Source organism: Triturus cristatus, chromosome 4_1, assembly GCF_964204655.1.
Source record: "Triturus cristatus chromosome 4_1, aTriCri1.1, whole genome shotgun sequence".
NCBI classification, from domain to species: domain Eukaryota; kingdom Metazoa; phylum Chordata; class Amphibia; order Caudata; family Salamandridae; genus Triturus; species Triturus cristatus.
This window is the reverse complement of record NC_140585.1, coordinates 712,233,411-712,257,580: the sequence shown is the minus strand read 5'-3', so window position 1 is coordinate 712,257,580 and position 24,170 is coordinate 712,233,411. Positions and strand designations below refer to the sequence as shown.

At 45.6% G+C, this 24,170-nt stretch overlaps 1 protein-coding gene across 3 annotated transcripts in view; it reads right to left on the bottom strand.

The window, feature by feature from the left end:
- DOCK4 (dedicator of cytokinesis 4) overlaps positions 1-24,170 on the bottom strand; it is a 1,768,257-nt gene that overhangs the window by 161,941 nt on the left and 1,582,146 nt on the right. For all 3 annotated transcript variants that reach the window (XM_085653188.1, XM_085653189.1, XM_085653190.1), the window contains one exon: positions 15,615-15,698. In XM_085653188.1, the coding sequence (XP_085509314.1) occupies positions 15,615-15,698 (84 nt within the window). The remainder of the gene's footprint in view (positions 1-15,614; positions 15,699-24,170) is intronic.

Genomic DNA, 24,170 nt, shown 5'->3' with positions numbered 1-24,170 from the left:
TTCTGGAGGATACAGTATCTGCCTAGGGACTGCTCTGGGAATCTATTCACAAGGTGAGGAATCCACTGGCAGATGTATCCATCAGAAGAACAAGTTACTTACCTTCGGTAGCGCTTTTTCTGGTGGATACAGTATCTGCCTGTGGATTCCGCACTGGCCCACCCGCCTCCCCGTTGTCCACCCTTGTATACCTACAGTAGTAATAATGTGTCAAATTTATCTTTTACTGTCAAAGGAAGTGTGTTATTTCTTTTGCTTTCCTGCATTGATTTCACACTGTGTGTGTTGTTTTGTATACTATGTACTGTGTATACTGTATATATATTGTTGTCGGTCCGTCCGTGTGCCTCGAAGGCACAGAAAAAAAGGGCGGAACTGACGTTATCACGCCGACGAGACCCTCTTACGGCTCCAGTGACGTCAGCGGAGCTGCGAGCGGAGCCATACTATTGTGACGTCGTCCTCGTCGGCGTGGAGGGCTACAAACATTTCCGAATGTTGCTGGCGCAGGGGATATTCACAAGGTGAGGAATCCACTGGCAGATGCATCAATCAGTACCTGAACTCTTGAGGAACTTCATCACTTTTGTTCCGGATATGTATACTAGAAACATTAAGTGTGGAAAGGAGATGTGATGTTGCCCAGCAACAGTACCTCGCTCCAGGTAAGGAACAGTGGGCAGCATCAGCACAGCTCAGAATGTTTTTGGAAGTTCTCTTGGAACCAAATGGATAGGTCTGATGTGTCAGGAAATCTACCATCCTCAGCAGTGGTGTGCCTCTTTGGAAGGGCAAGTTTGCTAGGGCCAAAGCAGCACTCAATTCCCTTCGCAGGCAGGTGTTGTGTTTGGGATTCACAGGCAGCATTTCTTACCATCAGATTGTAATGGGGACCAAGAACTGGCACCTTAGCAGGAGACTGCTAGCTAGATTAACCCAATATAAATGTGCTGGGTCGGACCAGATCACGTCCTTACTTCATGTGCACACTCTGCTTTAGACAATGCCTTAGGGACACACATTGTCTGACTAAACGAGCTGGGGTTGCTGGCACCACCTTTTCAACAGGGCGTATCATACACTCACATTCCACAAAGGCAGGTTAGTCCCTCTATACAAGGAGAACTTTTCAGCTGGGGCTAACACACATTCAACAAAAACCGTGTGTGTGGCTATTGGGAAGCCTGTAGCTCTTTTCTGCCTGCCTGCTCCATCTCATGATTACCTGACAAGTCAAGCTTCTCTCTTCGACAGCCCTAGGTTCTTTGCAGACTGGTCTCAAGTAAATGGCATCGAGGACTGATGCAGGTCCTTTGAGCTGACTGGGGGCTGTTGCATTTCATCACAGAAGGGGACACTGCTAGAAAGGCACCATTGGACGCTCCCCCTTCCATCCCAAGGGCAGCTGTCACAGGCCAGGGCAATGTAGAGAAAGCCCACTATTCACTACTGCTCCCTTAGAACTAGCATGTGAGGGCTGTCCCCTGTCAACAGCGCACGTCTACAGAGACACAAAGGGTAAAGCTGCAACAGGGGGAGGTCTGCAGGACGCGTATGCCTCAAGTGCTAGAGTCACCCGTCCTGGTAGAACAGTGATGAAGTAACTATAATATCCACAGGGAGAGCTGGTTCAACCACGCCTATGCACCCTTGATGTCTATCTGTAAAGCACCCATTGGCAGGCTGGCTCCTCCTCGCTTTCACAGGAAGGAGTCCAGAGTCATTCCCTTGTCGGAGGACAAAAGCTTTGTATGGTAAGTGTCTCTTTTTTCAAGCTGCAGAGGTTTTTTCCAAATCTTTATTCTAGGGTCTTTTCTAGTAACCCTTCTAAATCACACTTCCAAAGGGTCTGCTTAACAGCCACATCATTTCGCTTGCAAGGGCGTACCATTACATATTTTTCAGAAGAAGCTTTGAGCAACAACTAGAGGTGGTTCTGTAACATTCAGTCCTCTTTAGTCCAACTTCCCAGTACACTTGACTTAACCTGATAGTTCCCTCCTTAGGGTATTTTAAGCCCAACCTATTTCCAATGATATACTTGGATAAAAGGTGACAGGATGGATGGAGAAGAGAGGAATGGATAACCATACTTGTGTCAAGACAACCATGTGTGCCACAAAACCCATGCTTTCTCACTTGTTCTTAATTGGCATCTCGTGCTCCCTCAGCCTCGCACAGATCCCCGCAATGAACACCAGTCTGTGATGCCAGGGAGTCAGCTACCTTAATAGTATTTCTGCTCAGCCAGGGCACCTATCTTTGATCTCTTCAAGTAACATGATCAGAATGTGCCACTAAAGTCCATCTCTGCTGCCACGCATGCCCAACAGCAATCACAACGGAAACATGGACATATGGTACAAGAAGCGGTAGGCTGAAAAGCCATACCAATTGTAGAAGCGACAACGTAATCTATCTTATCCTTTGTCCATGTGGTCTGGGCTATATAGGCGAAACTGGCCGAGAATTTCGAATCAGGCTCTCCGAGCATAAATCGGCCATCAGAACCCAAAAAGGACAAGCCCCCATGGTAAAACATTTTTTAGATCATAACCATGGTGAACATGATCTGAAATGGCTGATCCTCGAAAAGATAGTCTCGAGACCAGGGCAAGAAATCAGCAAGGTGCGGAAAAACAGAGAGACTTTTTGGATCTTCTACTGCAACACAGTCCGTAGGGGCCTCAATGAGGAGATAACTTGGATTATCACATAACTACATCTACTTGGACTGGACTCCATACTCTATATCATTGACCTTGCCACCGCTTATGAGGTAATTCACACACATAGGGTGACATATAGAACCAGCTGATTTTTGAGCTTCTCTGTAGGAACTCAGTATACATACAACTTTTCTTGCTCTACTGACCATTTAAGATAGATTTTTGTATCAAAGGCCTATTCAGAATGTATTACTGTCATAAACATACATACCCTTCATATTTCCATGCCTTACCCATTGTGCTTTGTCCTAAAGATGTGTAAAGAGAACAACATAAAGACAATAGATCCGTAGGACAACACCAATTGATAGTCAGTCAGAATTATAGGGTTATACCCTAAAATCCATAGTTACCATCTGAAACAATTGACTAGTATCTTCATTGATAACCAAATACAGTTGAGTCGTTTTATGCTCCCTATTGAACTTATGGTTTCTATTTTAAAACTTCCTTGGGAACTAAGACTAATGCTCCTGTGTTTCTTACTTTAATATGAACATTTGCATTCAATCAATAGAATATCTAGTATATCTTAACACTACGAACTAAACTGAATACTTTGTTGGAAGACCTTCATACCATTCTCATATGGCGCCCCTTTAGATCCAATACGGTATAAATTAGGTAATTCTACACCATTTCAACATTACACCATTTCAACATGGCGCTGTCTTAGATTTAATTTTATGTAGACTGCATAATTTCGGATACTATAGTGTAACCACCTTTCTAATAAACAAAATTACATTTCATGCGGGTTCGCAGATATAACCACCCAGAGTGGAGTTGAGGTATACCTCCACCGTGACCAGGACTGGATTCATATCGACTTAGCTCCTTTCAAAGATGGCGCTCAACCGCATGAGGATCTACTTAAATCAGAATACACTGATCCGAAATCTCGTGAGAAAACGATCATTTTAAAGTCCGCCGGATCCGCTTTCCAACTCTTCGGCTGTTTTTTGCTGTTGTTTCTCGGCAGGGCATCTACTTGAACAGGTATGAACTTCCGTGTCCAACAGGGATTTCTCCTATTGGTTTTAGCTAAAACTATCAACTCTACCTCGAGCTATAATTAGCCTCTAGCTGATCTGTTTTATGGGTCTCATCTACTAAGCAGAACCCATTAACATAATTAAATACGGTAGCATAATCCATACATGAATCTTAGCAAGTGTTTTGTCTGACGATCTGGCCTCTGAGCACCTTTTTGCTAATGTATACAAGCTCAAAAATAGGTTGCCCTCGATACCCATAGGAAACTGACCCGGATACAATATGCAAATAAGAACGCAGCTTTACTAAACAGTAAATCAAGCTGCATCATTAATCTGAAACGCTCCTGCATACTTGTAGGAAGCCTACAGTATGATAGTTGCTTGATCGATCTACGGCCTCAGAACATTTTATTATGATAGTTGACCAAGAAGGTCCTTATTATCTATCTTCTTGAAAGGATAGCTATCATGCTATACTTTACATATCCTAAAACTTTAAATAAAACACTCGACATGTCTTTCTAAACAACTTGGTAATAACTACATGCCTGAAACCCTCGTGTTGTATTCTCTTTTTGGCCTTAGTATAACTAATTACTATAATCTTAGCCTGCACATATATATTGTGTTTAACATCAGGGTCATCTTTACCGCCATGACATATTTGCCCTCATATTTTACAGATAACTTTGGATTGGACAGCATTACCAATAATAAATAAAAAGTAAATACCTTAGAAATACAGAGAAAAACAGACATCTGTTTGGTCTTGTCTTGGTGAGCAACTACACGCCCTGATAAGGTAACTATAGCCTTAGTGACATTTTGCCCTGTTGCCACATAATCCTGCTCATAGGACATGTTAGAAATGGGATTTCTGGTTGGCTAAGGCTTGCGCCAAAGTCAGGTAGAAACCACCACTCTAGTCAGGGCAAGGAAGTTACACGCCAAAGATAACCCCTGCTCACCCCCTTGGTAGCTTGGCACGAGCAGACAGGCTTATCCCTGAGGCGATGTGTAAAGCGTTTGCGCACGCACCCAGCAACAACACCCAAGGCCCACCACAAAGGAAACTCCACACAAGGTATTATATAAAAATAACCTTTGTATTATACACAACACATTAGATAAAAACACACACTTTACAATGTACCAACAGGCACGGGCAGAATTTACAAGGGATTATATATACAGGGGACAGGGCCACATGGACCACTGTCAGGAATTAGCACTTTGTAGAAATAGCACTTAGAACGTAGGAATAATATTTTAGAACATAGCACATACAATCACTGTAGCACTAAAAATAGAACATATATAGCACACAACCAGTAACTACTGGTATCAGGTAAGTACCACCTACGCAACCCTAACCACTTTAGGAAAACGTCACGCAGGGAACTAGGACCTCACTAGCACCACCTGTACTAGGAGAAAACAAACAACCACCTAAGTATCACAATACCTGTAGGGGTAAACGCACATTACACATGACGCATAAAAACATTCAGAGGGGTAAACTCAATTCAGGACAGAAAATATCATGAAGGCATTGCGCAGGCGCAAAAAGTACATGTATGAAAATCACCAGGTACCCTAGGGGAGGGTACAATACAGAAAAACTGTCCCCAGGCCAACTGGCCTCTCAGGGGTGCAGAAATGACCAATCCACTAATGTCAGGGCGCGACTGCGCAGGCTGCGCAAGCCAGGCGCACAATGTACAACCTAAACGTTGCAGCTGCCCACTAAGTGCTGGGCAGCTGTGAACACGGAGCGTGGGCACCACTGTGCCCTTTGAAACTAATCTGTCGCCTTTGGAGCCTCTCTGGGCTCTAAAACAATGACATGCCCCCTAGAGCCTGTCAGGGCTCTATTAAACTATTGCCCCCGACGTTGGAGCCTCACGGGCTCTAGAAAAAAGGTGGGGGCGACGTTGGAGCGGCCCGCTGCCTTCCGGGGCCGCTCTACTGACTAGGAAATGCCCCCGTAGCGTTGGAGCCTTCACGGCTCTGCACAAAATTGCCCCCGTTCGTTGGAGCCTTCACGGCTTTGAACAAAATGCCCCCCGAGCACGTGGGAGCCTCACTGGGCTCAACGAAGCACAATCACCCCGTTGGAGCGCCTCGCGCTCAGACACCGAGGAAAATGCCCCCTTAGACGTTGGAGCCTTCCCGGCTCTTAAACAAAATGCGCCCCGTTGGAGCGGTCCGCTCTGGAGCGGGGCCGCTCTGCTACCGCCTCTCCCCACCCGGACTCCCTTTAACTCTTACCGGCTGGGGGAGAGGTGGCGAAGACAGGACTCCGGTCTGCGGGGCTTCCACTCGCTGCACTCGTGGAGGCGGGGTAGGCTCCCGTGCTCTCCCGTCTTCTCCTCTCGCGGGGCTTCCCTCGCCCGGCTGTAGGAGCGCGGGGTAGGCTCCCGTCGACTTCCTGATTTGGGACGAGGCCCCGCCCACGTCACACGAGCACTGCCTGGCTTCCTGTTTGCACAAGGGCCGCGGCGGTGACTTTCTCAGCGGCAACGAGGGGTAGGCTCCCTCTGTAGGTGCGATATACGGCGGGGTGGGCACCCGCCGTAAAATAAACAAATAAGCGGGGTGGGCACCCGCAAGCACACCACAATGCGGGGTGGGCACCCGCCAATTAAATAATTAAATAAGCGGGGTGAACGCCGGGTGGGCACCGGCTGGCTGCAATAAAGCGCTCCTGAGCGCTAAAAGCAAATCAAAGCACTTCCAAGCGCTTAGGGACACAAATAGAGCACTCCCAGCGCTTTAGGATAAAAAAGAACCACAAAGTCCAGCAAAGTTCTTCCCTGCATGCAGCAGGGCAGGGGTGGGGGCAAGGCTGGACCCAGAGCCAGCTCACTGGCCCTCCAGGCAGGGAGGTAGTCCAGGTGGCGGTCCTCTGGTCCAGCAGCAGCAGCAGCCCCCCCTCGGTAAGATCCTGGCAGAGAACAGTTTCTGTGGGGACACAGCCCCATTTTTATACAGCAAAACCCTTTGTTCTGGGTTCAGGGTGAGGGGGAAAACCAGTCGCAGCTGGTTGGGGAGCACCCTTGATGTGCTCAGTCCCTCACTCTATTCACTGGCAGGGCTAGGGTCGTCAGTTGCACCACAGGGGGCGGAGCCAGCACTGTGTGGGGAAAACCCTGCCCTATTCAGGTCCAAGGTGCACTCCTCCCCAGCCATCAGCATGCTAATCTCACACTCACCACTGGGGCAGACCCAACCAGACTCCTGGAGCTGGCTCACCAGCCAGCTCCAGCCAATCACACGCCAGACACACTGCACACAGAAGTGCCCACTTCTAGAAGTGGCACTTCCACACTAGGTACATGCATGCCGCACACATCATCGCGCAGCATTCAATCACACGAGTCCGCACATACCACACTCGGGCCTGCACACCCCACGCATCAGGAACTACTAGGGACACATACATTCCCCATGCATTCCTATGGGAGGGCAGGCCTATCTCACCACATGCACTCAGAGTGTGCACGCACTTTACCCTGGGACACAGGGAAAGTGCGCAGAAACCAAAAAAAGTCACCACACCAAGTCACCAGTAAAAAGCAAAAAAGTTCAGGGGTGAACCTGCCAGAAGGGCCAAGTCCAACAGGACACTATGACACGGTTCACTCCTTAATAAGTCTGTTATTTCTTTTACAGCATCTTGTGACTGACATCTTAGAAACAGATACGGATATAAAATAAATCTCCTTTTCTGAAATTCCCCTTCAATCTCAGCCTCTTCAGGTATTTTGGCTCTCCCACTAGACTTAGTCATGAGAGCTCCACAGAGGATAGCCTGAGTAATAATACTATCTTCTCTTTTAGAAATTGATACCGCTGTATTGTGCAGCACAGATGGCTCTTACAGCGTCTTATGAGCACAATGTTCTCTGACTCACAGGTCAGTCGCTCCAAGCCTATTCATCTAGGTTTGCATGCCTTAACCTGTCGCCACACATCTTGGCCCCCATTTGGCACTTTTTCAACTCTTACCCTAATAACACCAATGGGTTTCATAACAGTTGGACTCTGCACTATGTTTCACCTCCTATTGCATGCATTACACAGCTTCACTTGACATGCTTTGCTGAGCACTGATAGCACTCAAGGTAATTAACAGTATACCAAGAGGGTATAAATATATTAAGGAAGTTATCTCCTTTTGAAATTAAATGCATTTCCTTTTAACTTGCCAATGCCATTTCCTTTGGTCTTCTTTATAGACATCCTGACACTTTGTATATATTTCATATTTTAACAAATTGCAGTTGGTCCTGAAGAAGGTGGCCACCCACTGAAACGCGCGTTGACCGCGAATTTGTTTCCAACACAGTGATATTGAAGATTGATATTTTCCATCTTGTTAATCAGAAAAAAACTCTGACCAATTCAAGGGTCCTTTGCTTTCCCTCCCCAAACTTCCCTGTAGTGCTTATTTATTTTTTTGAATGAATGTAAGAATGAATGCTTAGTAAGTGGTGTTTTATGTTCTTGATGTCTAGGATGTCACTTTATCATATGAATTATGTAATATGTTTGCACTAAAATTATAAGTGATTTCAAAAAAAAGAAAAAAAATGTTTTGTTTGTTATAACTATATGTGATTCAAAACTTTATAGATAAAAGAAATAATAAATCTTTGGTCTAATAACTACAAAGGACTGATAGTGTGTTTATATAAAATAATAGCATAACATGAAATGATATTTGGCATGTTGATTTGGTAATGCAGAATCTTTTCAGATCAGTTATTTAAACATATAGGCCGGTTTAGAGGTTAATCATTTTATATTTTCTTTGTCCTCTCCCTCTTCTAGGGCCTTAAGTAACATAGGGAGAACCTTTGTTTCAATTAACATCTCTGCTGCAGGCTCCATAAACATTGTGTATTAGTAACTGTAAGACCACCATGAATGAAGGAAATGGAATATTTGCAAACAATGGGAGAACATACTTATTCTTTAAAAGTGTGCAGTTCAGACATTTGGGCAGATATCCATATTGCCTCATTGATTAGGCCTAGAGCTCTCAATGAACAGATGGAAAATAGATAATGTCACATCTAGGATTGCACTCTGTTTGATCAAAACATTACATCTCTTAACACTGTTCCCTGGATACTAAAGGTTTTTAAAGCATACATGGTCGGTTGATTCTCTTCCACTTAATAACGTTTCAGCAGAAGCCCCGTTTTCAGACATGGACCTTATGATGCTCGATCACCATCTTCGAGTCTTCAAGTGCAGAAGTGAACTTGTGGGCTTACTGCTTTTGTGCAAATGTTACGATCCTAAGCTTCCATGTCTCCTCTTCTAGTCTGGTCCTACTTCCTGAAGTTTCACCCTGGAACTATTCTGAGGGTGAATGCCTCTCTTGGCAGAGGGCTTGCTCTTCAGGGCTCCCTTTTGCTCAAGTTTCGTGTGTCTTCTCCCAGGATAAGGTGATTCGAAAAGCTCTAGCATTTAGATAATTTCCTAGCTCAAATGGAGGACAACACATAGGGCCTGTTGGGGCTAGTGCATGAGGTGCAGGGGCATTGTGGTATCAGACACATTCAGTCCCAATTATAGCTGCTATTGCTGTCGTTTATGGCCCAATCAAGATTCGTATGGGTCAATTTCCCTAGTCTGAGGTAGGGAACATAGCACTGAGGGCTAAAGCACTTTGATAAGATTAAAGAACAAAAAGGTAGCCGTCCCATATAGGTAGCTTTGTTTTGGGAGTAACAGGGTCATAAATGCCCTGAAACAATGTAACAAGATCACTAAAAGTAGGTGGGATGAACTGTGACCAATACCAAATTATATTGCTAGGTATCCTGAATAAAACAGCTAAGAGTACTCATAGCATTAAGGGAAGAGACTAAACCTTATAACTGGCTCCAGAACATGCCGAAACCAGATTTCTCGAGGAGCTATCACTTTAAAATTTGCATCCTGCAAATAAAAAAAAAATGATAGGTTAAAGATCTTTCCGGGGACCCTTTATAATGGTGGGATATTACCAACTTTCTAGGTACACAAAGCTACATGAGATGCCTTAGGCTCTTCCAAATATTTGGAAGACATGCTAAGACCCCACTGAGAAACATCAGAACAGAAATAATGGCAGATCCATTTGTATCTGGGGAACTTCGATCTTTAGAAGATCAATATTCAACTTGAATAGCGAGCTGTCCAGATTCAAGTATTACCAGATGGTGCAATGGCTAAAGGACAAAATTAAGGACACATATTTCCGCCTCACAAACCAGAGCTTGAACTCAACATAGGTGCAAATAAAATGAAGCAAGAATCACAATGGCTCCATCTACTTCAACAACAGAAAGATTCAAAGATGGGTTCCCAAGACAAACTCCTGAAAGGCAGTTTACAACTGTTGTAAAGGAAAGTCTGCTAGAATCTGAAGTCAAAATATACCACATATTCACAATTTGCAATTTTGGTAAAACTCCGTCCTCAACAAATAGGGCAAAATAAAATATAAAAAAATATATAGGGTTGGTCTTGATAAGCGTATGTAACATCTCATCCAGCGTGGAATAAATAGATCAGCTTAGGCTAGGGATAGGCATTGGATGCTACAGGTGAGGAGACATTAATTTGGAGATCTTCTTGTAGAATATGGGGATCTTTCTAGAATATAGCTCTTGCTACCGAATTAAGGAATTTATGATCCTAAGAGATTTAGATTGGTTTAATTGACAGGCTTATTAAGTTGTTGCCAGCGTCCTTGCATTATGGCTTCCAAGCACAGGTCCATGCATAGGAATTCCAACCATAACTTGAAGCATTTAATTTCAATGCAGTGATAGATTTCATGGAGGATTTGCAGGGAAGGCTCCATTATAGGCTCATGGGTCTGCCTTTCTCAACTCTCACAGCTGGTCAGGATGATAGAGTTACAACTATGACAGACAACAGCTATTATTTTTCCAGTCCTTGGATGGAGGGTACAGAGGAGAAAGGATGGGTTTCTTGTGGACTGTTGGTCGATCGCTCCTAATGTCTGCTAGCCTTCCTCATAGGATCCTCTTCGCTTATTTGGATGAGAAGTATGCAGCCCTTTATCATGTCCATAGTTACATTTGTGTCAGGCTGCTGTGTCGACATGCCTCTGGTAAAGGAGAGTGTGCCTCTAGCACTCCCTCTCTAACACTACCTGTTCCACTAACATGTCTCTTCATTATTTATTCTGGGTCTGATTGTACAGAGGGATATTGGGACAAGTGTATGGCAATGCGGGCACTAGATTCTAAGTTACTTGGCTTATCTACCAGCTATATGTGGATCTCAGGCTCATTCTCCTTTAGCTTTGTACAGGTTTGTTTTACGAGATTCCTCACATGGTTGACCTTTCAGTGGTATGAGTTCTGGGAGCCACTGGAACTCATACTGAGAATTCACTCTCCTAGATTTTCACTCCTACTTTTTTCCTTCTCAAGTACAGATTTTATTATAAGTATCCATAAGAAGCAATTGGCTGCTCTGGAGGGCTCATTATGAGGTGCCAAAGTTACTCTTGGCACACATTCTTCCTTTTAGCCAATCGCCTCCATACTGGGGATAGAGGCACCAGAGGACAACACATTAGTCTGGCAGCATTCAGTTCTACTTTCTCTGCTTTCTCCTCCCATTGTAAATGGGAGGTGAGATATGTTCTGGAGCATCTTTCCTAGTTTAAAGCTGAGGTTCATAGGTGAATTTGTTGCACAAATGAGGAAAGAATGATTCAATTACTTACCTGTACTTGTCATAATACCAATGCGCCCCCTCTTCCAAAAATCTATTCTGGCTTCGACCTTCGGGCATCTTTGGAAACAGCAGAGGATGTACTCTGAGTGAGCAACACCTTTATGGCTGGAGCCTAGGAGAGGCCTAAATGTCATAGGAAATATCTTATTTGTTTTCCCCAGTAGTTGTGACCACATCATAAGGTACATTCTACCTCATTCAGAAGAAGAGCAGAGACTCTCAGTAATGTAGATTGCTGGTAAATAATTTAAGCATTGGTTCACATTATGCTACAACTGACAAAGCCCTCCTCCTCTAGGCATTGCTCAATCGGGCACTTTCGCACCTTCCAGTAGTCCCATGGACGTCATTTAGGGCTGGCACTGTCTTTGCGACCCCTGGCCTCAGAGGTGGCAAAATCAGAAACCAGAAGCACAGTGGCTGCTCGCCCTTATGGAGGTCAGTTGGGGTTCCACTCTTTGTTTTCTCTCAAAAAAATGTATTACACTCATAGTGAATAATGTTCTATTATTCACTATGGGTGTAATAGATAAATGGAGTACGATTGGGTGGAATATGGCCTTTCCTGGCAGCTGAGGTATGTAAACAAAATGCTTTTAAATGTATGTTGTGTGTGTGCTTGTGGATGAGTGAGTGTTTACATGAGAGAGAGAGTGTGTGTGTATGTGTAAGCATCTGTGAGTAATATTGAAGGTCAAAGGGCATGTGATGTCACTTCCGCTACCCCGGGCATTTTGGTGAATTGACGTTCATGAGTAGAACTCTTGTCACGCCTTTCTATATATATATATATTGAGTATGCAAGGAATTCATCTTCACCAAATGTACCCCACCTATCCCAGTGATTAACCCCTTTTACTAATGGAACAAAGAGCTCTGAAGTGGTCTCAAACAACTGTGTTGGAAGCATGACAAAACGGACAAATTCAGGACGCCCGCGCCTGTCCACTGCAATATCAGTTAAATTACTGAAGCACGAGAGTTTCAAAGTGCACTCCACCATTCCCTTCATTGATCAATGTCCATTAAATGCGAATTATACAAACGGCCGGAAAAAAATGAAATGGACACACTACGATACATCATGTGACAGATCAATGCAAAACAGAAAATATGTGCCCACAAAATAAAGACATTGAATTAAAAATCTCAAGGAGGCAGCACTAGCAGAGTCACAGCGTACAGCCCAACCTTAGGAGGCATGGATGCACTATGTAGAAATCTGCCTTGTGTCTAATGTACGATGAAGATATGTTTAAAAACAGATGAATACACATACTCATGTCAGTCGCTGGTCAGTGTCTGGCCATTCCTCGAGGGAAGGAAATGTGCTTGTAGTTTGGCAAAGGTGTTCTTTTAGTTTTGAAAAATGAGGTACTTAAGTCCCAGACACCCTCCTCTAACATCCAAAGTTAGAAGTGAAAGCCCAACCTTTCTGCAATTTATACTATTATCAAAAAATCGAGTAAAATACAATCTGCTGCAATCCAGGTCAAACAAACACGCAACCACTAACAGGGCCGTCCTGCTTTAAGTGTTGAGCAGTCACAGGTGTCAATGCAGCTCGACCTTCATTCCTGCACTTCTGCACAGGGTGCGGTATTGCTTTCAATGGCACTTGGGTGGCTGGCATGTGTGGTTCTAGGCCCATCTGCCATCTAATGGGCACGTGAGGGCAGCAGAGTTTAGCTGAAAGGGATACTGTAATAGTCCAATATCTACGTATCAAGCAGCACAGAAAAGAACAGTTTGAGCAAATACAAGACGGCTTTTCCTGCCTGATGACTGTGCATTTATTAGAAAGTCAATTAGGAAATTGTGTGGAGTCAGGGCAAAGTAATTGAAAGCATAACACCACCACGGACTATAGATTAGGATCTTTGGTATATTTCTTATAATAACACACTTTGATCTTTTAGGGTGGTGAAAAAAGGTTTATGTAATCAAAACCTTGTTCAACTTCAAAACTCAATCTGAAAATGAAATGCAAGAAATAAAAAAATACCATACACATTAGCTGATGTTCAAATATGTATAACATTCAATTCATTGCTTATGCATCATGCAAAGTACAGCGCATAGGTGGAGGTGAACCAGTGCCATTAATGAATATGCGGCTTGTAAAATGAAACCTCATCAACAAAAAGAATGTGTTTTGACATTTTGGAAAAAGATGAATATCCAAAGGTCACTACAAATTGAGTCCATTTTTTTTTAACAAAGTAATGGAGTGGGGGAATTTTTGTTAGACAAATCTGAGTACCATTTTGGTGTGGTTAGGTGAGTATAAAAGAGATGGGGTGAAAAGACCTAATGAATCTTTGTGTAAATTCAGAGGGCCCCACAAAAGTTTCTCTGGTCGTTCCATAGAATCATTTCAACACAACATGTCATTGACGCCTTTCGACCTGCTAGCGCCTGGATACCCTCACCGGTGACAAGCTGAACTCTACAAATCCTCATTACATTACATTACAGTGCCTAAGGACCTCCTCAAGATAATATATTGACCCTGTAGTTTGATATAACTTTCTGTGTTGAAGGTCTGTGTTTCTGTTGAAAGTTTGTAGTTAGATCCCAGGGTGGACAGGTTAAGGAGGAATTATCAGTATACATTCCAAGTGGAATGATCAGTCCAATGGTCCTAGGGTAGCATGCCCTCACGAGGACAGCAGACTCCCCAGGAGGATTTCCACATCGAAAACGTGGGATAATATCCCGCAGCATGAGACGGATGGCCTGGGCATTGCTCTTGAAACAGCCAGAGCACAGTTTGGACACTGCCTCCATAAAGCACTGAAGGTTATACACTGCATTTTCAGATCTATTGAAGTTTGATTCCCTAACCAAAGATTTTCAGCACTATACACAATATATGTGTGATGCTTATAGGAGCTTAACAAAGATCTTTGTCGATAGTCCTTGGCGGCACTGCACTTCCAATTACTTTGTCTCAACTAGGCCTAACGAACATGGTCTTTGAATAGGCTGTGCACTTATTTTTGTGATGGAGGTGGGCTAAGCCATCCTTTTTTCAACTTCATTGTACTTATATAGGGTTAACCCACTAACAAAACACAAACATTGGTTGGCCTCGAAGTTTACTGGAAATCCCTACTCCACTTATATTACACAATGAAGAATACAAACCTCTACAGTATAATAATGACTTAACAAACATGTAGAATCCAAGCCTCAAAGGTATTAACAGTTATACCAATTATACATTTCTCTTTAACCAAAAATCATCTCAATACTAAGGATAACTGACGATCACCATCAGTCCCCAAGGGTGTCTTGGGAATCTGGTTTCAGGATGAGGGGTAAATTGTGAGTAAAGGGTTGTTTGAGAACTGGGTAGCTATAATCCAAACGATCACACATACATTCGTCCAGATCATGAGGCACACAAGCGATATTTGAGATATGCTTGGTAGTAATTTTCTCTTTTGAGTGTGCGATGTGCAAGGGAATCCGCAGCTGGTGAAAGCTACCTGCCTCCCTAGTGAGCACTACACTAAGTGGTAGCATTTTGTGTACTCTTCCAACTGAGAGATGGCAGTAAAAGTGCATCTACGCTTCCAGACAGGGTGGTGGCACCTTAATCTTCCCATACAGAGGTCAATATCTGAAGGTAAGGAAAGAACAAGGGATAATTGCATAATTGTTGAACATGATGGCCATTACTGCAGGCAGTTGGTGTTAGGGTGATGAGCGAGGTAGCAGCAGATCTCCCACATGACTTTACCATTACATATCACTTGTTAACAATGGTCATCTGGGGGCTGCAATCTTGCAGGTCTATTCCCGGCATTCATTATGAATGGATGCCTCTTTTGACACCTCTGTCAGTTCCAAAACTAAAAAGGGAAATACAAAGTAAGCTGCAGCTTGTTAAAGTCATTGGTGTTGTGTAGTTATTATCTTCTCATTGCAGTATTTTTTGTATTCATTTAGTGTACGAACTTTTGATATGTACAGGTTATTCACAGAGGAGAAGAGATGGCTCAGCTGGGACTCATGTTCTCTGACCCCATCCCAGCTCAATGAAAATATACTGATCCAATACTTGTAATTTTAGCCAAACTCCTGGCTACGCCTGTCATGAATTTACCTGCTCAAGCATCAGTTCTTTTAATCGTGTAATCTTTTCACCATCTTCAGGGTGGTTCAGGATGTAGTCTTTCACAAAGAATGCCTGTAGAGAATAGAACCACACAATAGGGATAAATCAATGAGCCTTTCTCTAGAGTACATTTAATCACTCACCGCAAGGTGTACCTTTACAGTCACATTAGGAATGCTGTTCAAAATGAACCTTTTTTGTAGAACACTTGATACAACAGAATTTGATGCTTCTAAGTTTTGGCAGTAACAGGTAGTAATATTATTCAATAAAAAGATAATCAAGATGAACCAACAATAATATCACGTTTCAGCAGTATGGTGATCGTTCAGTAATTTCCTGAAAATGGAAACAGAACGTAACGGATAATGACATATGAGGACAGAGTCCACAAATCTAAGTCTAGGAGGCCTTACATTGATGACTGCAGAGGATCCTACCGCATTTATCCATAATGCCTAAATATAACTCAGTGACAGATCATGAATGTCTATTTGAGTTGGATGCACAGGATCATGAATCTAGACCATGGGCTTTATACTGGTTATTAGTGCAGGTGACAGAGCAGGCAAGATCCCGATCCCAAGTCACAGAATTTTACATAAAAAAATCCTACGACCAGTAGCATGACAAGTTCATATACAGCAATATACTTGAGATGTTGGGTATTCTGCTAAGAACATTAGTATGATAATGGTTATTCCTAATGATGACACCAGCTTCTGAGACTGGCCAAGATACAAAAGAAGAGCCCTGACTAGAAATCACTAAGTTCACGATTCCCACATCATAACAGGATTATATTTATATATTTACGAAAAAGCAATGCTGTCTTGTTTCTGATAGCTTCAAAAGCCACCCATAAATAAACAAAATAGGACATCTCACTTTATATTCATAAATGCATAGCCCACATTTATTAAGCTAAACAAACCCATTCACCCTACACATGCTTTGAAAATAAATGATTTCCATAGCAAAAACACTAGGGCATAGTTGTCACTTGCTCTCTGTTTCCAAATGGAAGTAGAACTAAGCAACAATGTTACTAATCTGGAACCCACAGCTCCAACACCCCTGACCTGGGCGGACCCAGTAGAAAACATCCACAGAATTAGGACACACAAATTAAATAAAGAGAAATATCCAAGAATGGTTTAGGCTAGGACATTGCATTTGCCTGAAACCATTAAGATAGTATGAAGACTTTAAAGATATACTTCGAAGGAGATCCCGCAATCTAAATCGTCCCAGATAAATGTACTTCCAAATACAACTGTGATCTTCAAAATCATGTAGAGCCCTTTCACAACATGTTTGTGCATGTTTGTACGGTATTTATTATGTTTATTGTATTTATTTGATAAGAGGTGTATCCTGCTAGGAACGGCAACAAAATACGTAACAGGAACATCTCCACACTTCTATAAGAACCCTGATTTCCACAGTGGCAATTTTGCACCAGGACTCAATAAATGTCATATAGTGAGGGAGTTGTAAGGGATTGGATCATAAATATTAGAGGCATTTTTGGATGCTGAGCTGGAATTGCTTCATAGATATTGCTGGAGATACATATCAAGACAAAAAGTATCTTGTATGAGATGACTGGGTTAGATGGTTCCAGGTTTGTAGGGGGAGAAGCAGTCAATAGTCACAGGATCCATATGAGGGTGTGTATTACCAGTTCTTTTTGTTTTGTATATTGTGTGTATACAGCATACACACAGTATGTGAATGACGTGTGGATATAGTATGACTTACTAGAAACAATAGTTATTTTTCTTATTCATTATATACAGTGGGCCACAGGTAATTTGTCCTCATTGACAAAGGCCAGCCATCTAATCAACAAGTGATTTAATCTGTTTCTTACACAAAGATTCAAACTGGGAGTTAAACTAGTCACCTGTAACTGCTTCTAATGTGAGGCTCGAGAGGAGCCCCATTATATGTATTCGTTATTTAATGTATTTATGTATGTATAAGGTATTTCTACAGTGAAAACTTAGCCAAAAGGCAGTGGAGTGCTTAACAGATAGTTGTGACCTCTTTTTGAAATTTCAGGGGTACAAGTACAGTCCTAGGCAGATGACCCCTAAGCGTACATCCATTTGAGCAAATATTCCTCCTCCAGCTCAGTGGCAAAACATGCATAAGGGTATAGAAAACTGGACGCATAACAAGCAACTCAAACTCCATTGCTCTAAAGCTAGGTATATCTTGCATGTAGTGAAAGGATACTGTTAATAATATTCAGTTTATCTTTCCTTGGTTAATTAATCAAGACCCCATTTTTGAATCCTCAGGGAAAAATGTGGGCCTTATATTTTGAAGGAATGACACAAGAGGCTCAAGTAGGTTAGGTAAGTGCAAGTTGTTTCCATCAAATTAGCAGACACAAACATTACTTTCATTGATGTCCAACAAATAAAAAGCTTTAGAAGTTGGGACATGTTAGACCTGTCAGCCCTTTGGGTGGTCCCTCCTCATCATTATTTATTTTGTCCCACTTTTGCCTCAAAAGCTGTTTGAATTTTTCCTTTTTGGGAACCACCAGACTTTTTAGTGTTGCTGCAGATTCAGGGAGCCATTTTATCTACCCCTGAAACTTCTGTCTGAGGGCCTGGAGCACAAAATGGTGGCCACCTGTGACATCACCAGCACCCACTGGAACCTACTAGCACCTTCCAGAACATTCCAGAACCCTGTGACAGTTGGAGGCGGTTTAGAATGTTGGGAAGCTAAGACAGAGGGTTGGCAGTTGGAGCTGGCAGTTGGCACCTGACTGGTGAAGAGTGAGCAGCAGAAACCTGAAGGAGGAAGGAGTGAGGCAGCAGGGGTGGAAACTTGTGCCTGGAGTGGGGTCCATAAACCCACCCTTGATACTAGTCCCTACTGACTGAGCCCAGCCTGGAGCCCTGTGTGGGAAGAAGCAAGAAAAACCATCTTAAGGACCTGGACAGCAGGAACAGGCCTTAGAAGTCAAGAAAGCAAGTACCTGACCTGTTTATTGGTTTCTCTGGAGTCCAACGTCGAGAAGCCTAGAGACCTGGGGCCGGAGGTGAAGAAGCGGCGCTGACTGGAAAGCAGACGTCGTACCCGGAGCCACCAGAGGTTGAGTGAGGGTGCCGACGGAGGTCGTGGAGAGTACCAGAGGTCGAGGAAGAAGACACCTGAGGTCAAGTGAGCGACGTCGACGGGGGAGTGAAGTCCGCCCTCCGGAGTCGCCGGAGACCGAGGTGAAGTGTGCCGGAGGTCGGGAGTGGAGATCGCACTCCGAAGTCGCCGGAACCTGAAGAGAAGTGTGCCGGAGGTCGGGAGTGGAGATCGCACTCCGGAGTCGCCGGAACCTGAAGAGAATCGTGCCGGAGGTCGGGAGTGGAGGTCGCACTCCGGAGTCGCCGGAAACCTGAGGAGAGGAGCACCGGAGGTCGGGAGTGAGGATCGCACTCCGGAGTCGCCGGAAGTCGACATCGAGCCAAGGCCGGCCGACGTCATCGAAGCTGAGGTCGCCATCGGACCGGAGCCGCCCGAAGTCGACATCGAGTCAAGACTGCCCGACGCCATCGAATCGGAGGTCGAGATCGAGCCGAGGCCGCCGACATCGAACAGGAACCGCCTACCGGCGTCGTCAAGAACTGACATTGTGCCGAGGCCGCCGACATCGAACCGGAACCGCCTCACGGTGTCGACACGACTCCAGCAGCGTCGGAGCTTCAGAAAAAGGGCAGTAAGTGGAATAGAGGGCCCCAAAGGCCCTGTAGAATCCTAAGAGACTACTCTAGGGGTTAGAGAGGTGCTGGAACCAGCTGGACTGTGCCAGGGGTGAGCTGAGACTAATTTAGAGGGGTTGTGTAGAGTGAGAGAGCCAGGTCTCTGGTATTCCCCCCTTGATCTACCTCAGTTTAGGCCTCAGCCTTGTCCAAGCCAGGGAGTAGACACCCTCAAGCCTTCAACATCCCCACAAGCTGTGCCTGGGCCAAATTAGCCCATAGTAATCTCAAATGTGATCTGATTCTATAAGTGTCACTGTCAGCTTTTAATTATTTATTGGGGGCACTGTATTTATTGTATTTAACCTATTTATTGCTTCACTGTATTTATTGGTCCACAGTATTTATTGATGCACAATATTTATTGGTTTGCAGTATTTATTGCCTCAGAATATTTAATTGCCTGTATGTATTGCACTTATATTTATACCTTCCTTATTTATGATCACCCCTATTTATTGAATCATTAAGCCAGTATTTATTTGACCTGCACTATTTAAAAAGTTTGTATATTGTGATTGTGTATTATTTATCTAATCAGCAACTAAGAGAAAAAGAAGATAAAGAAAGATATTTTCATAATTTTTACGGTGTAGAGTCGTTTTTGGAACGGATGCACGCATGGTTATTGTATGGGTATGACGTATGCTTAGCACGGTGCCTGATTCCTGACCACTCGAGCCAAGCTACCACTGTATGTCCTGGAAGTACCCCGTTACCACCACCCTTTCCGGTGTGGGAGTGGAGTAATTTCCAACATTAATTGGTGTTCAGTGGTGGGATAGAGCTGTGCCTACGTATACTCAACAATAACTGTGGGTAGTCCTTAGGCCTACACCGGGAGTTTTCTCAAAGCGACCTTCCTAATTGTGGGTTTTTGTTTTTTCCAAATTTACTCTGGTGGTGGGAGGAGGTATTATTAAAGGTACCCCCCTGCATTGTTACTGCAAATAACTGTCCTCTGACCTGAGTGGGCAAGATGGAGTTTGTACTGGAGAATTCAGAAACGTACACTGTGGCCCAACTCAGGGAGTTTTGTCAGCGGGAGGGGGTGTATTGTCCCCCAGGAGCAAAGAAGGGTGCACTCCAAACCAGCTTAAGGGCTTGGGGGGAGGCACGCCGAGAAAGCAAGGCTGAGGAGGAGGACAGGGATAGAGAGCCCGACAGTGAGGGAGCTGGTTTGTACCAACCTGAGGTGGGGAACCTGTCAGCGGGGCCCAGGACACTTTCCAGAAAGGGCAGCAGTGCCTCTAGCGGTGGCTTGTCTGAAGTGGAGTTAACAGACCGGAGGGAGAAAAGACAGCTCACATGGGACTTAGCAAGGCTGGAGAAAGAGAAAGAGGAACAGAGGATGGCTCATGAGATAAGGCTGAAAGAGATAGATCTTCAGATCCTGAGAATCGGGGCACACCCTGTACCAAACGGTGGCAGCGAAGAACGAGAGTACACCAGGGAACCCAAACCCTACCTGCCAAAGGACATAGTAGCTAGCTATGGGGTGGGTGATGATATCGCCAAGTGGCTAGCGGCCTATGAGGTCTCGTTGAGGGCCCATGGGGTTCCAGAGAAGTACTGGGGAGGGGGATTGTACAAGTACATGCCTCCAGCTGGTAGGGATGCTTTATTGGCCCTCGAAGAGGATGAGCAGACCTACTACCCCACCATGAAACTGGCGCTCATAAGAAAGTTTGGACTAACACCCGAAAAGTACAGACAGAAGTTCAGGGGTAGTCACAAACTGGGCACACAGAATTGGGTGGACTTCCTGGACTATGCAAAGAAGGCACTAGAGGGTTGGATTCAGGGCAGTGAAGTGAGGAACTACGAGGGGTTGTTTGACCTAGTACTGAAGGAACACCTGCTTGAGAAATGTTTCCCTGAACTGCGTCAACACCTGGTGGATAGCAAGCTGACCAGTCCCCGGAAGCTTGCTGAGGAGGCGGACATTTGGGCTAGTACCCGGGTGTCCACAAGGGGGACTGGAGGGGATACTCAAAAGGCCGGACAGGGCGCCCCCCAGAAGAAAGAGGGAGGGGAAAAGAAAAAGGAGTTCTCCAAAGGCCCCCAAAATAACTTCCAAGGGAAGGGAACAGGATTCACCCCTAGGGCTAACCCACCCAGAAACCCTAATCCTGGCCAGAGTCAGCAGCCAAGGGTTGTCCATTGCTACGAGTGCGGTGGCGTTGGACACTATAAAGGAGATCCGAAGTGCCTGAAACGACCACCCCCTCCCATTGGAGGAAAGACCCCCGGAGTAGCTAGTGTAGTGCTCGGGGAGGAGATGCCTTTAATTAAGGGAAGGGAGTGGGCGGGTGTCACTTTAGTGTCCCTGGGAGAACGGGAGATGGTTCCTAAGATCCAGGTGCCCGCAAATACTGTAAAGTATGGGCAGTGGGTCACCATCAACGGCCAAAGAGGGGAGGCTCTGAGAGACACAGGAGCCAGTATGACTATGGTGCGTAGCCAACTGGTGTCTCCAGAGCAGGTAATTCCCGATGTACTCCACCCAGCCGCGATGGCTGACGGCAGAACAGGCCACTATCCAGTGGCCGAGGTTCCCTTTGAATGGGGGGGGTTGCAGGTTCACTTCGAGTTGCCGTAAGCCCTGCCGTGCCAGTCGATTGTCTGCTGGGGAATGACATGGAGCACAACGCTTGGAAGGAGGTGGAATACCGGACTCACACTGAGATGCTGGGTACACCTGACTGGGCCTGTGTTAGCACAAGGTCCGCGACTACCCGGAGAGGGAGTTCGTTTCGGCTGGAGCCTGGAACAAAGGCCCAGCCGGCTGCCAGTCAAGGGAAGAACCGAGGACAGGAGGAGCCTGCCTCGGCGTCCGCACCCCGTAGGACGGATAGGCCACCGGAGGTGGTGGACCAGGAGTCTGCGGTGGGGGACATTACCAACCTAGAGGACCTACCCATCCCGGCCGAGTGGCACGTGGAGGGAGGCCCGTCCAGGGAGGAATTCTGCCAGGGCCAGAGGGAGTGCCCTACCCTTGAGGGGCTGAGGCGACAGGCCGAAGCCCAGGCAGCAGGGAACGTTGAAGGGAACTACAGTGTTTACTGGGAGGATGGCCTCCTCTACAGTGAACCCAAGGCACCCCTACACGGATCGTCACGAGCCTTGGTAGTCCCTCAACGTTATCGAGCCTTCCTTCTGGAGTTGGCTCACGAGATACCATTGGCAGGACACCTGGGGCAAGACAAGACCTTCGCCCGTCTTGTCCCACACTTTTATTGGCCTCAAATGAAAGTGTCGTCCGATACCTACTGCCGGACATGTGTGTCTTGCCAAGCCAGTGGGAAAACAGGGGTGAAGCTGAAAGCTCCCCTGGAACCACTTCCTGTCGTTAGCACCCCCTTTGAAAGGGTGGGCATCGACATTGTGGGTCCGTTAGATCCACCTACTACAGCTGGTCACAGGTTTATCCTGGTTCTGGTGGATCATGCCACACGGTACCCAGAGGCAATACCTCTGAGGACCATAACAGCACCTGTTGTGGCTAGGGCCCTGATGGGAATCTTTACCCGAGTGGGTTTTCCCAAGGAAGTTGTGTCCGACAGGGGGACCAACTTCATGTCAGCGTACATGCAGGCGATGTGGAAGGAGTGTGGAGTGACATACCGGTTCACCACTCCTTACCACCCCCAGACCAATGGTCTGGTGGAGAGGTTTAACAAAACCTTGAAGGGCATGATCAGAAGTCTGCCTGAAAGCCTGCGGAGGAAATGGGACGTCCTCCTACCCTGTTTACTCTGTTCCTACAGGGAAGTGCCACAGAAGGGAGTGGGCTTCAGCCCCTTCGAGCTTCTGTATGGGCACCCTGTACGTGGACCTCTCAACCTGGTGAGAGACGGATGGGAAAGAACTCCCAGAAAGCTTCCCCAGGATGTGGTGAGCTACATGCTGGCCTTCCGGAGCCAAATGGCTAAGTTGTGGAAGCAAGCTTCTGACAACTTGGAAGCCAGCCAAGCAGTAATGAAGGCGTGGTATGACCACAACGCTCACCCGGTGGAGTTGGAGCCTGGCCAGAAGGTGTGGGTGATCGAACCAGGAGAGCTTAGTGCCCTCCAAGATCGCTGGTCAGGACCCTTTGAGGTGTTGGAGAAGAAGGGTAAGGCTACCTACTTGGTGGACCTGAAGACCCTTCGTCAGCCCCTGCGGGTGCTGCATGCCAACCGCCTCAAACCCCACCACGAGAGGCCCGAAGTCATCTTGATGATGGTGACTGACGGAGGAGAGGACGTGGAAAGCGAGCCTCTCCCCGATTTGTTTGCGTCTCAAGAAAAGGATGGGTCGGTGGAGGGAGTGATTCTCTCCCCATCTCTAACTCCTGAACAGCAGGAGGACTGTCGCCAGGTCCTGGGGCAGTACTCTTCGTTGTTCTCCCTTGTCCCGGGTAGGACTCACCTGTGCGTCCATGACGTGGACACAGGAGACAGCCCACCTGTGAAGTCCAAGATCTACCGGATGTCAGACAAGGTGAAGGCCAGCATTCATAGTGAAGTCACTAAGATGCTGGAGCTAGGAGTGATCGAACCTTCTAGCAGCCCCTGGTCCAGTCCGGTGGTACTAGTACCAAAAGCTGCACCACCGGGTGCCCAACCAGAACTGAGGTTCTGTGTGGACTACCGGGGACTGAATTCAGTGACCAAAACTGATGCTCATCCGATCCCTAGGGCGGATGAATTGATTGACCGGCTGGGAGCTGCCCAATATCTAAGTACCTTTGACCTTACTTCTGGGTACTGGCAGATCTCTTTGA